This window comes from Salmo salar, unplaced genomic scaffold (genome assembly GCF_905237065.1).
Source record: "Salmo salar unplaced genomic scaffold, Ssal_v3.1, whole genome shotgun sequence".
In the NCBI taxonomy this organism is placed as follows: domain Eukaryota; kingdom Metazoa; phylum Chordata; class Actinopteri; order Salmoniformes; family Salmonidae; genus Salmo; species Salmo salar.
This window is the reverse complement of record NW_025550805.1, coordinates 11,288-25,000: the sequence shown is the minus strand read 5'-3', so window position 1 is coordinate 25,000 and position 13,713 is coordinate 11,288. Positions and strand designations below refer to the sequence as shown.

The window sequence follows — 13,713 nt, the reverse complement described above, 5'->3', positions numbered from 1 at the left end:
TAATTCCTCCTGTTGTATAGTGTTGATAGTACTGTATCCTGGTAATTCCTCCTGTTGTATAGTGTTGATAGTACTGTAACCTGGTAATTCCTCCTGTTGTATAGTGTTGATAGTACTGTAACCTGGTAATTCCTCCTGTTGTATAGTGTGTTGATAGTACTGTAACCTGGTAATTCCTCCTGTTGTATAGTGTGTTGATAGTCCTGTAACCTGGTAATTCCTCCTGTTGTATAGTGTGTTGATAGTACTGTAACCTGGTAATTCCTCCTGTTGTATAGTGTGTTGATAGTACTGTATCCTGGTAATTCCTCCTGTTGTATAGTGTTGATAGTACTGTATCCTGGTAATTCCTCCTGTTGTATAGTGTGTTGATAGTACTGTAACCTGGTAATTCCTCCTGTTGTATAGTGTGTTGATAGTACTGTATCCTGGTAATTCCTCCTGTTGTATAGTGTGTTGATAGTACTGTATCCTGGTAATTCCTCCTGTTGTATAGTGTTGATAGTAATGTAACCTGGTAATTCCTCCTGTTGTATAGTATTGATAGTACTGTATCCTGGTAATTCCTCCTGTTGTATAGTGTGTTTATAGTATTGTAACCTGGTAAATTCTCCTGTTGTATAGTGTTGATAGTACTGTAACCTGGTAATTCCTCCTGTTGTATAGTGTGTTGATAGTACTGTAACCTGGTAATTCCTCCTGTTGTATTGTGTGTTGATAGTACTGTAACCTGGTAATTCCTCCTGTTGTATAGTGTGTTGATAGTACTGTAACCTGGTAATTCCTCCTGTTGTATAGTGTGTTGATAGTACTGTATCCTGGTAATTCCTCCTGTTGTATAGTGTTGATAGTACTGTATCCTGGTAATTCCTCCTGTTGTATAGTGTGTTGATAGTACTGTATCCTGGTAATTCCTCCTGTTGTATAGTGTGTTGATAGTACTGTATCCTGGTAATTCCTCCTGTTGTATAGTGTGTTGATAGTACTGTAACCTGGTAATTCCTCCTGTTGTATAGTGTTGATAGTAATGTAACCTGGTAATTCCTCCTGTTGTATAGTGTTGATAGTACTGTATCCTGGTAATTCCTCCTGTTGTATAGTGTTGATAGTACTGTATCCTGGTAATTCCTCCTGTTGTATAGTGTTGATAGTACTGTAACCTGGTAATTCCTCCTGTTGTATAGTGTGTTGATAGTACTGTATCCTGGTAATTCCTCCTGTTGTATAGTGTGTTGATAGTACTGTAACCTGGTAATTCCTCCTGTTGTATAGTGTGTTGATAGTACTGTAACCTGGTAATTCCTCCTGTTGTATAGTGTTGATAGTAATGTAACCTGGTAATTCCTCCTGTTGTATAGTGTTCATAGTACTGTAACCTGGTAATTCCAGTCTGACCTGATTCTCTGGTCGTCTCGCGTCCTGGCCCGGTTTCAAGGTGTTGGTTGTAGGCGCTGTACGGTACGCTGGTGAGATGTGACCCGTTGGGTTCAGTATCTGACCTGATTCTCTGGTCGTCTCGCGTCCTGGCTGGACAGTAGCACAACGACACGTCTGTCTGTCACCTCGTAAACACAACAAATAATCTGAAAAGATCCAACGGTTATTTTTAGCTGTGTGTTTTTTTTAACCGTTATAATTCTGTTAACACGCTTGTTTCATTGGCAGAGTGACTACAACACCACTCGCTGTAAATACTTCAACACCTGCACAGCCAGCCAGCTCAGTTCATTAACCACTTTATACCTGGAATGTTACAGGCAGGCAAGGACGCCGTGTGTGTGTGTGTGTGTGTGTGTGTGCGTGTGTGTGTGTGTGTGTGTGTGTGTGTGTGTGTGCGTGTGTGTGTGTGTGTGTGTGTGTGTGTGTGTGTGTGTGTGTGTGTGTGCGTGCGCGTGCGCGTGCGTGCGTGTGTGTGTGTGTGACAGGGAAAGTGAACAGGGTTCTATCAATAGGACTTCTGCACCTTTGGGGCCATAGATGGATATATGGCTGCTGTAATACTGGCCTCAACAATGTTATGTTGGGGGGGGACAGCCAGTCAGACGTGTGGTCATGGTGGGGGGGTGGGGCTGGGGGGTGACAGCCAGTCAGACGTGTGGTCAGGGTGGGGGGGTGGGGGGCTCTGTCTGTCTCTCTCCACCTTGGGTTGCAGGGCGGCCATTACAGAGGACCCTGACTCACATCCCACTGTGGTTTGTCTCCCCACACACCACTCAGACAGTGTGTGTGTGTGTGTGTGTGTGTGTGTGTGTGTGTGTATTTCGCTGGCTCCCGCGGCCCTCTGGCTTGGAAGCGATCCGTCTGGAATACCATGGTAACGCAGCAGAACTATGGGACAATGCTGGTCCTGTTTCTATTGTCTCCCTGCAGCCACACGACACATCCTCTCACTGAGGTCTGTCTGGACCATCTTCCTCCCGCTCCAAAACACTGCATTACACTACGCAAATGTGGACGTTGATGTCTGGTTGTCTTGTTTTGTAGAGACTGAGACTGGGTTCACTACCCTACATACCTCCTGGGATAGAGACTGGGTTCACTACCCTACATACCTCCTGGGATAGAGACTGGTTCACTACCCTACATACCTCCTGGGATAGAGACTGGGTTCACTACCCTACATACCTCCTGGGATAGAGACTGGGTTCACTACCCTACATACCTCCTGGGATAGAGACTGGTTCACTACCCTACATACCTCCTGGGATAGAGACTGGTTCACTACCCTACATACCTCCTGGGATAGAGACGGGTTCACTACCCTACATACCTCCTGGGATAGAGACTGGTTCACTACCCTACATACCTCCTGGGATAGAGACTGGTTCACTACCCTACATACCTCCTGGGATAGAGACTGACTGGGTTTCACTACCCTACATACCTCCTGGGATAGAGACTGGGTTCACTACCCTACATACCTCCTGGGATAGAGACTGGTTCACTACCCTACATACCTCCTGGGATAGAGACTGGTTCACTACCCTACATACCTCCTGGGATAGAGACTGACTGGGTTCACTACCCTACATACCTCCTGGGATAGAGACTGGTTCACTACCCTACATACCTCCTGGGATAGAGACTGGTTCACTACCCTACATACCTCCTGGGATAGAGACTGACTGGGTTTCACTACCCTACATACCTCCTGGGATAGAGACTGGGTTCACTACCCTACATACCTCCTGGGATAGAGACTGGTTCACTACCCTACATACCTCCTGGGATAGAGACTGGTTCACTACCCTACATACCTCCTGGGATAGAGACTGACTGGGTTCACTACCCTACATACCTCCTGGGATAGAGACTGGTTCACTACCCTACATACCTCCTGGGATAGAGACTGGTTCACTACCCTACATACCTCCTGGGATAGAGACTGACTGGGTTCACTACCCTACATACCTCCTGGGATAGAGACTGGTTCACTACCCTACATACCTCCTGGGATAGAGACTGGTTCACTACCCTACATACCTCCTGGGATAGAGACTGACTGGGTTCACTACCCTACATACCTCCTGGGATAGAGACTGGTTCACTACCCTACATACCTCCTGGGATAGAGACTGGTTCACTACCCTACATACCTCCTGGGATAGAGACTGACTGGGTTCACTACCCTACATACCTCCTGGGATAGAGACTGACTGGGTTCACTACCCTACATACCTCCTGGGATAGAGACTGGGTTCACTACCCTACATACCTCCTGGGATAGAGACTGGTTCACTACCCTACATACCTCCTGGGATAGAGACTGACTGGGTTCACTACCCTACATACCTCCTGGGATAGAGGGGTAGTCCATGTCCTCAGTTGCCTCAGTGTAAACCTGGTGTTCATTAGCTCGGTCGCAGCTCCCTGACCCTTCACCACCAGACAGACAGGGCTCTGGTTCTCTGTTTCCTTCCTGAACACATCCTCTCAGGACAACAATACACAAGCAGGGTCCCATCACCATACAGCGGTCTTCTCAGGAGAAGAGAGGACAGTAGACTAGTGGTTACAGCGGTCTTCTCAGGAGAAGAGAGGACAGTAGACTAGTGATTACAGCGGTCTTCTCAGGAGAAGAGAGAGGACAGTAGACTAGTGGTTACAGCGGTCTTCTCAGGAGAAGAGAGAGGACAGTAGACTAGTGGTTACAGCGGTCTTCTCAGGAGAAGAGAGAGGACAGTAGACTAGTGGTTACAGCGGTCTTCTCAGGAGAAGAGAGAGGACAGTAGACTAGTGGTTACAGCGGTCTTCTCAGGAGAAGAGAGAGGACAGTAGACTAGTGGTTACAGCGGTCTTCTCAGGAGAAGAGAGAGGACAGTAGACTAGTGGTTACAGCGGTCTTCTCAGGAGAAGAGAGAGGACAGTAGACTAGTGGTTACAGCGGTCTTCTCAAGAGAAGAGAGGACAGTAGACTAGTGGTTACAGCGGTCTTCTCAGGAGAAGAGAGAGGACAGTAGACTAGTGGTTACAGCGGTCTTCTCAGGAGAAGAGAGAGGACAGTAGACTAGTGGTTACAGCGGTCTTCTCAGGAGAAGAGAGAGGACAGTAGACTAGTGGTTACAGCGGTCTTCTCAGGAGAAGAGAGAGGACAGTAGACTAGTGGTTACAGCGGTTTTCTCAGGAGAAGAGAGGACAGTAGACTAGTGGTTACAGCGGTCTTCTCAGGAGAAGAGAGGACAGTAGACTAGTGGTTACAGCGGTCTTCTCAGGAGAAGAGAGAGGACAGTAGACTAGTGGTTACAGCGGTCTTCTCAGGAGAAGAGAGAGGACAGTAGACTAGTGGTTACAGCGGTCTTCTCAGGAGAAGAGAGAGGACAGTAGACTAGTGGTTACAGCGGTCTTCTCAGGAGGAGAGAGAGGACAGTAGACTAGTGGTTACAGCGGTCTTCTCAGGAGAAGAGAGAGGACAGTAGACTAGTGGTTACAGCGGTCTTCTCAGGAGGAGAGAGAGGACAGTAGACTAGTGGTTACAGCGGTCTTCTCAGGAGAAGAGAGAGGACAGTAGACTAGTGGTTACAGCGGTCTTCTCAGGAGGAGAGAGAGGACAGTAGACTAGTGGTTACAGCGGTCTTCTCAGGAGAAGAGAGAGGACAGTAGACTAGTGGTTACAGCGGTCTTCTCAGGAGAAGAGAGAGGACAGTAGACTAGTGGTTACAGCGGTCTTCTCAGGAGGAGAGAGAGGACAGTAGACTAGTGGTTACAGCGGTCTTCTCAGGAGAAGAGAGAGGACAGTAGACTAGTGGTTACAGCGGTCCGCTGCCTCATCCTGTGTGTGTGTGTGTGTGTGTGTGTGTGTGTGTGTGTGTGTGTGTGTGTGTGTGTGTGTGTGTGTGTGTGTGTGCGTGCGTGCGTGCGTGCGTGCGTGCGTGCGTGCGTGCGTGCGTGCGTGCGTGGAAGATGGGGAAATCCATCATTTATTTTAACATTAGGAGTTATATTCCCTCTCAGTTTGTCTTCCAGGAAACGCTGTTTGCGCTGCGCTGATGGAACGGCGCTGTGTCGTGTAGACGTTACACACAGTCACAGCGGGGGGTCGTGTTACCGGACTCACAGCAGGGTAATTTACGGCATGGGTGGTGCTGTTCTTCCACAGTGGTCTGAACGCTGTGTCACAGCTATGTGCTTAGGGGAGGGGGTGGAGGGGGGTTGGTCTGTCTGTAATCCCCATGGAAACAGACTGATCCCCTCCCGCCGTGGCCGCCAAAACCTCAACAAAAACCCAGGAAACCGGCGCGAGAGCGTCCTGATAGGTGAGTGTTAATGATTTGTGACATGGGGATTAACAGACGTATGATTTTCATCTGGTGACAGTGGTGAGGTGAGGGGGGAGGGGATGTCCTCATCCTCTCCCCGGCCGCCATGTTGTCTTAACCTTAAAGAGAGCTTTGAAACACGAGCGACGTGCAGATGTTACTCGTTACGGCCGTTTCCCCCCGCTCCGCGTTCGCTACGTCGTTTCTCCTTAAACGCCGGAGAAGAAAAGCCGCTTTGCTTCTCTGTTACTGGACATTCAACAAAGTCTTTTACTTGTGAAATATGTATAAACTGGTTTCAGTCACAACAACACCAGTCAGTCTATAAACTGGTTTCAGTCACAACAACACCAGTCAGTCTATAAACTGGTTTCAGTCACAACAACACCAGTCAGTCTATAAACTGGTTTCAGTCACGACAACACCAGTCAGTCTATAAACTGGTTTCAGTCACAACAACACCAGTCAGTCTATAAACTGGTTTCAGGCACAACAACACCAGTCAGTCTATAAACTGGTTTCAGTCACAACAACACCAGTCAGTCTATAAACTGGTTTCAGTCACAACAACACCAGTCAGTCTATAAACTGGTTTCAGTCACAACAACACCAGTCAGTCTATAAACTGGTTTCAGTCACAACAACACCAGTCAGTCTATAAACTGGTTTCAGTCACAACAACACCAGTAGTGTCTGTCTCATCCTGGTACTGCAGGCTTCTCTCTCTCTGTTTGTCTTAGTGTCTGTCTCGTCCTGGTACTGCAGGCTTCTCTCTCTCTGTTTGTCTTAGTGTCTGTCTTGTCCTGGTACTGCAGGCTTCTCTCTCTCTGTTTGTCTTAGTGTCTGTCTCGTCCTGGTACTGCAGGCTTCTCTCTCTCTGTTTGTCTTAGTGTCTGTCTCGTCCTGGTACTGCAGGCTTCTCTCTCTCTGTTTGTCTTAGTGTCTGTCTCGTCCTGGTACTGCAGGCTTCTCTCTCTCTGTTTGTCTTAGTGTCTGTCTCGTCCTGGTACTGCAGGCTTCTCTCTCTCTGTTTGTCTTAGTGTCTGTCTCGTCCTGGTACTGCAGGCTTCTCTCTCTCTGTTTGTCTTAGTGTCTGTCTCGTCCTGGTGCTGCAGGCTTCTCTCTCTCTGTTTGTCTTAGTGTCTGTCTCGTCCTGGTACTGCAGGCTTCTCTCTCTCTGTTTGTCTTAGTGTCTGTCTCGTCCTGGTACTGCAGGCTTCTCTCTCTCTGTTTGTCTTAGTGTCTGTCTCGTCCTGGTACTGCAGGCTTCTCTCTCTCTGTTTGTCTTAGTGTCTGTCTCGTCCTGGTACTGCAGGCTTCTCTCTCTCTGTTTGTCTTAGTGTCTGTCTCGTCCTGGTACTGCAGGCTTCTCTCTCTCTGTTTGTCTTAGTGTCTGTCTCGTCCTGGTACTGCAGGCTTCTCTCTCTCTGTTTGTCTTAGTGTCTGTCTCGTCCTGGTACTGCAGGCTTCTCTCTCTCTGTTTGTCTTAGTGTCTGTCTCGTCCTGGTACTGCAGGCTTCTCTCTCTCTGTTTGTCTTAGTGTCTGTCTCGTCCTGGTACTGCAGGCTTCTCTCTCTCTGTTTGTCTTAGTGTCTGTCTCGTCCTGGTACTGCAGGCTTCTCTCTCTCTGTTTGTCTTAGTGTCTGTCTCGTCCTGGTACTGCAGGCTTCTCTCTCTCTGTTTGTCTTAGTGTCTGTCTCGTCCTGGTACTGCAGGCTTCTCTCTCTCTGTTTGTCTTAGTGTCTGTCTCGTCCTGGTACTGCAGGCTTCTCTCTCTCTGTTTGTCTTAGTGTCTGTCTCGTCCTGGTACTGCAGGCTTCTCTCTCTCTGTTTGTCTTAGTGTCTGTCTCGTCCTGGTACTGCAGGCTTCTCTCTCTCTGTTTGTCTTAGTGTCTGTCTCGTCCTGGTACTGCAGGCTTCCCAGGGGCCTCGTTGTGATTTTATTTGGCCTCCCAAGTTTTCTGAGCTGTAGAAAAACAACTTCTGAATGTAGTTGATGGTCCCTGCTGTGCTGGCACTGTGGTCCTATTAATAGTCCAGCAGATAGTGTGAACGACCTGGGTTTGTGTTGGTTCTGGGTTCCTCCTCTGTTCTGTTCTGTTCTGCTCTGTTCTGTTCTGCTCTGCTCTGCTCTGTTCTGTTCTGTTCTGTTCTGCTCTGTTCTGTTCTGTTCAGCTAAGACATTAAGGCGTATGCCTCTCTGGAATGACTTGGCTGTGTTTCTTAGTGAACCTCTCCTCGGGGTGAAACATAACTGAAAAACATGGCCAGCCAAGAGGACATGTTGGACATTTTATCAGGCAGTGTTGCTCTGCTCCACTCACTGCTGTTCCCTAGTCTCTGGTAGACCAGGCCAGACTAGACCAGACCAGGCTAGACCAGGCCAGACTAGACCAGACCAGGCTAGACCAGACCAGGCTAGACCAGGCTAGACTAGGCCAGACCAGACCAGACCAGGCCAGACCAGGCTAGACTAGGCCAGACCAGGCTAGACCAGGCCAGACCAGGCTAGACTAGGCCAGACCAGGCTAGACCAGGCTAGACTAGGCCAGACCAGGCTAGACTAGACCAGACCAGACCAGGCTAGACTAGGCCAGACCAGGCTAGACCAGACCAGGCTAGACTAGGCCAGACCAGGCTAGACCAGGCCAGACCAGGCTAGACCAGACCAGACCAGGCTAGACTAGGCCAGACCAGGCTAGACCAGGCCAGACCAGGCTAGACCAGACCAGGCTAGACCAGGCCAGACCAGACTAGACCAGACCAGGCTAGACCAGGCCAGACTAGACCAGACCAGGCTAGACCAGGCCAGACTAGACCAGACCAGGCCAGACCAGGCTAGACCAGGCTAGACTAGGCCAGACCAGGCTAGACCAGACCAGGCTAGACTAGACCAGACCAGGCTAGACCAGGCTAGACTAGGCCAGACCAGGCTAGACCAGACCAGGCTAGACTAGACCAGACCAGGCTAGACCAGGCCAGACCAGGCTAGACCAGGCTAGACTAGGCCAGACCAGGCTAGACTAGGCCAGACCAGGCTAGACCAGGCTAGACTAGACCAGACCAGGCTAGACCAGGCTAGACTAGGCCAGACCAGGCTAGACTAGGCCAGACCAGGCTAGACTAGACCAGACCAGGCTAGACTAGGCCAGACCAGGCTAGACTAGGCTAGACCAGGCTAGACCTTGCCAGACCAGGCTAGACTAGGCCAGACCAGGCTAGACTAGGAGTGCATCCCAAATAACACCCTATTCCCCCACATCACGACTGCTTTGTCAACAGCAGTGCACTATACAGGGAATAGGGCCCTGATCTAAAGTAGTGCTCTATACAGGGAATAGGGCCCTGATCTAAAGTAGTGCACTATATAGGGAATAGGGCCCTGGTCTAAAGTAGTGCTCTATATAGGGAATAGGGTGCCATTTGGGACTCGGCTACCTTTCATTTTGAGCGTGTTGTTTTCCTGCGTGTCCAGATCAGCGGTGTGTCACTGTGTTTGACGCTGAACTGAAATAAGAGAGTGCGCGACCTTTTGAAGTCTGAGAGGAGAGACGTTATTGTGGCTGTTCCCTAAAGGTCACGGCCAACCACAGGCACGATGAAAACGGACCGGGGGAGGAGGGGGACAAGGGGGGAGGAAGGGAGGGGCTGTTGAAATAATAAACTCTCCTCTCCACAGATGGGCCTGAGGTGCTCTCCTGAGGTGTGTGTGTGTCGAGGCTCTCTCCTCTCCTCCGGTCCCATCTCTCCTCTCCTCCGGTCCTCTCTCTCTCCTCTCCTCCGGTCCCATCTCTCCTCTCCTCCGGTCCCATCTCTCCTCTCCTCCGGTCCTCTCTCTCCTCTCCTCTCCTCCAGTCCTCTCTCTATGCTCCTCTCTCCTCCGGTCCTCTCTCTCTCCTCTCCTCCGGTCCCATCTCTCCTCTCCTCCGGTCCTCTCTCTCTCCTCTCCTCCGGTCCCATCTCTCCTCTCCTCCGGTCCTCTCTCTCCTCTCCTCTCCTCCAGTCCTCTCTCTATGCTCCTCTCTCCTCCGGTCCCATCTCTCCTCTCCTCTCCTCCGGTCCTCTCTCTCCTCTCCTCTCCTCCGGTCCTAACTCTACGCTCCTCTCTCCTCCGGTCCCATCTCTCCTCTCCTCCGGTCCTCTCTCTCTCCTCTCCTCCGGTCCTCTCTCTCCTCTCCTCCAGCCCTCTCCTCTCCTCCGGTCCTCTCTCTCTCCTCTCCTCCGGTCCTCTCTCTCCTCTCCTCCGGTCCTCTCTCTCCTCTCCTCTCCTCCGGTCCTCTCTCTCCTCTCCTCTCTCTTCTCTCCTCTCCTCTCCTCCGGTCCTCTCTCTCCTCTCCTCCGGTCCTCTCCTCTCCTCCGGCCCTCTCTCTCCTCTCCTCTCCTCCGGTCCCCTCTCTCCTCCGGTCCTCTCTCTCTTTCCTCTCCTCTCCTCCCCTCTCCTCTCCTCTCCTCCGGTCCTCTCTCTCCTCTCCTCTCCTCCGCTCCTCTCTCTGATGTTTACACCACTTTGCCACTTCTTCCCTGGGAGTAATTCCACAACGCCGCCCGGGATCTGAGAAATGATGTCATTTCCATTTAGAAGGCCGACTCGGCCGAGCGACTAGGATGATGATGATCTGGGAGTAACTGAATTGAGGCTTTGATTAGTGGTGTTATTGTAATGGGATCTCTGTTCAGAGGAGAGGCAGTGTGGAGTTCAGACAGAATCAAAGAGTGTGTGTGTGTGTGTGTGTGTGTGTGTGTGTGTGTGTGTGTGTGTGTGTGTGTGTGTGTGTGTGTGTGTGTGTGTGTGTGTGTGTGTGTGTGTGTGTGTCAGGGCCCTGACCAGGTGCCTCTCTGACTACCTTCCTGACCCCACTAATTTGTTTTCCTTTACAGTTTCGGTAAATGTTAAGCACATTTAAAGAACGACCCAAGTGTAAATCTTCAAAGAACTTTTCACTCTTTCAACTTGGCCTCTTGGGGACGTGCGATTTTCCCTCCTCTTTCTCTCCTCCTCTCTCTCGCCTCCTCTCTCTCGCTCATCTCTCTCTCCTCTCTCTCTCCTCTCTCCTCCTCTCTCTCGCCTCCTCTCTCTCGCTCATCTCTCTCTCCTCTCTCTCTCCTCTCTCCTCCTCTCTCTCTGCTCCTCTCTCTCTCCTCCTGTCTCTCTCCTCTCTTCTCATCTCTCTCTCCTCTCTCTCTCCTCTCTCTCTGCTCCTCTCTCTCTCCTCCTGTCTCTCTCCTCTCTTCTCATCTCTCCCCTCCTCTCTCTCCTCAGATCTCTACCATGGAGGGGTTATAGTTCATGGAGGGGCTGTAGTTCACGGAGGGGCTGTAGTTCACAGAGGGGCTGTAGTTCACGGAGGGGTTATAGTCCATGGAGGGGTTATAGTTCACGGAGGGGTTATAGTTCACGGAGGGGCTGTAGTTCACGGAGGGGCTGTAGTCCACGGAGGGGCTGTAGTTCACGGAGGGGCTGTAGTTCACGGAGGGGCTGTAGTTCAGATCTCTACCATGGAGGGGTTATAGTTCACGGAGGGGTTATAGTCCCATGGAGGGGTTATAGTCCACGGAGGGGCTGTAGTTCACGGAGGGGCTGTAGTTCACGGAGGGGGCTGTAGTTCACGGAGGGGCTGTAGTTCACAGAGGGGCTGTAGTTCACGGAGGGGCTGTAGTTCACGGAGGGGTTATAGTCCACGGAGGGGTTGTAGTCCACGGAGGGGCTGTAGTTCACGGAGGGGCTGTAGTCCACGGAGGGGCTGTAGTCCACGGAGGGGCTGTAGTTCACGGAGGGGCTGTAGTTCACGGAGGGGCTGTAGTTCACGGAGGGGCTGTAGTTCACAGAGGGGCTGTAGTTCACGGAGGGGCTGTAGTTCACGGAGGGGCTGTAGTTCACGGAGGGGCTGTAGTTCACGGAGGGGCTGTAGTTGATCTGTTTTGTCTTCAGGACCTCATGATCCGACTGGCTGTTTAAAAACAGACACTTCCTCAAATACAGCAACACAGCTGATAAAAGCACTTTGTTAATCCGCCAATGATCTCATGGTTTTACAGACTAAAAAGGTCATGTCTCTCTCTGTTCCCAATGTGTTGCTCCAAATTCCACCCCTTCCTGAAGACCCCTGTGCTCTGCCTGTATCCGTCCGCACTCCGACACTCTGCTGATGTGATGGAAATGCAGATGTAACTATGAAGATGTAACTATGAAATGCAGATGTAACTATGCAGATGTAACTGTGAAATGCAGATGTAACTATGCAGATGTAACTATGAAATGCAGATGTAACTATGCAGATGTAACTGTGAAATGCAGATGTAACTATGCAGATGTAACTGTGAAATACAGATGTAACTATGAAATGCAGATGTAACTATGAAATGCAGATGTAACTATGAAATGCAGATGTAACTATGCAGATGTAACTATGAAATGCAGATGTAACTATGATATGCAGATGTAACTATGAAATGCAGATGTAACTATGAAATGCAGATGTAACTATGAAATGCAGATGTAACTATGATATGCAGATGTAACTATGAAATGCAGATGTAACTATGAAATGCAGATGTAACTATGAATGGAGATGTAACTATGAATGCAGATGTAACTATGAAATGCAGATGTAACTATGATATGGAGATGTAACTATGATATGCAGATGTAACTATGAAATGCAGATGTAACTATGAAGATGTAACTATGCAGATGTAACTATGAAATGCAGATGTAACTATGCAGATGTAACTATGAAATGCAGATGTAACTATGCAGATGTAACTATGAAATGCAGATGTAACTATGAAGATGTAACTGTGAAATGCAGATGTAACTATGCAGATGTAACTGTGAAATGCAGATGTAACTATGCAGATGTAACTGTGAAATGCAGATGTAACTACAGAACAGACTCCCGCGTCAGCCGGTTTACTGTGTAGGACGGCTACGGTGTTAACGCCACCCTCCTTCAGAACATGTAAACAGAATGACATGTCCTCATCAGAGATCTCTAAACAAAAAGCATTCTGTTGCCTTCTACACTGGCAGAAATACTGTAAAGGCAGAAATACTGTAAAGGCAGAAATACTCTGGTTTCTGTATGTTAATGTTTGTCTCTTCTCTCCCCTCCTCTTTCCTCCTCTCCCCTCCTCTCTCCTCCTCTCCTCCTCCCTCCCCCTCTCTCCTCCTCTCTCCTCTCCTCCTCTCTCCTCCTCCTCTCCTCCTCCCTCCCCTCTCTCCTCCTCTCTCCTCTCCTCCTCTCTCCTCCTCTCCTCCTCCCTCCCCTCTCTCCTCCTCTCTCCTCCTCCCCTCCTCTCTTCTCCTCTCCTCCTCCTTTCTCCTCTCCTCCTCTCTCCTCCTCTCTCCTCCTCTCTCCTCTCCCCCTCTCCTCCCCTCTCCTCCTCTCTCCTCCTCTCCTCTCCTCCAGCTCCTTCACATCTGTATAGAGGGCTGGGGTAACTGGCGTTGGTCTGAGGCCTTCAGTGTGGACAACGTGGGGACTCTGCTGAGGACTATTCAATATAAAGGACGGACTGCCTCGCTCATCATCAAGGTGTTGCAGCTCAACGGTGTCCAGAAACAGGTACCGTGTTCAATTCAATACATCTTTATTGTTCCCAAAAGGCAATTCACGTGCAACCCGTTTAAACCTCTCTAACTAGCTAACTAGCAGCTGAACACTAGTCTACACCTTCACTATCAGTTTACTGTGTTAGTTTAAACCCCTCTAACTAACTAACTAACTAACTAACTAGCTAGCTAGCTAGCTAACTAGCTAACTAGCAGCTGAACACTAGTCTACACCTTCACTATCAGTTTACTGTGTAAGTTTAAACCCCTCTAACTAACTAACTAGCTAACTAACGAACTAACGAAACGAACGAACGAGCAGCTGAACACTAGTCTAATGCTGCACCTTTACCTTATCAGGGGACAGCTGAATGCTGCACCTTTACCTTATCAGGGGACAGCTGA

The 13,713-nt window shown here is 49.7% G+C and overlaps 1 protein-coding gene across 1 annotated transcript in view; it reads left to right on the top strand.

The window, feature by feature from the left end:
* Window positions 1–13,463, top strand: part of LOC123740023 (vacuolar protein sorting-associated protein 13B-like) — a 25,947-nt gene extending 12,484 nt beyond the window's left edge. Inside the window, exon 2 of the mRNA XM_045713952.1 lies at window positions 13,166–13,463. Coding sequence (XP_045569908.1) covers window positions 13,166–13,396 — 231 coding nt within the window. The 3' untranslated portion in view covers window positions 13,397–13,463. The remainder of the gene's footprint in view (window positions 1–13,165) is intronic.
* Window positions 13,464–13,713: the final 250 nt, after the last annotated feature.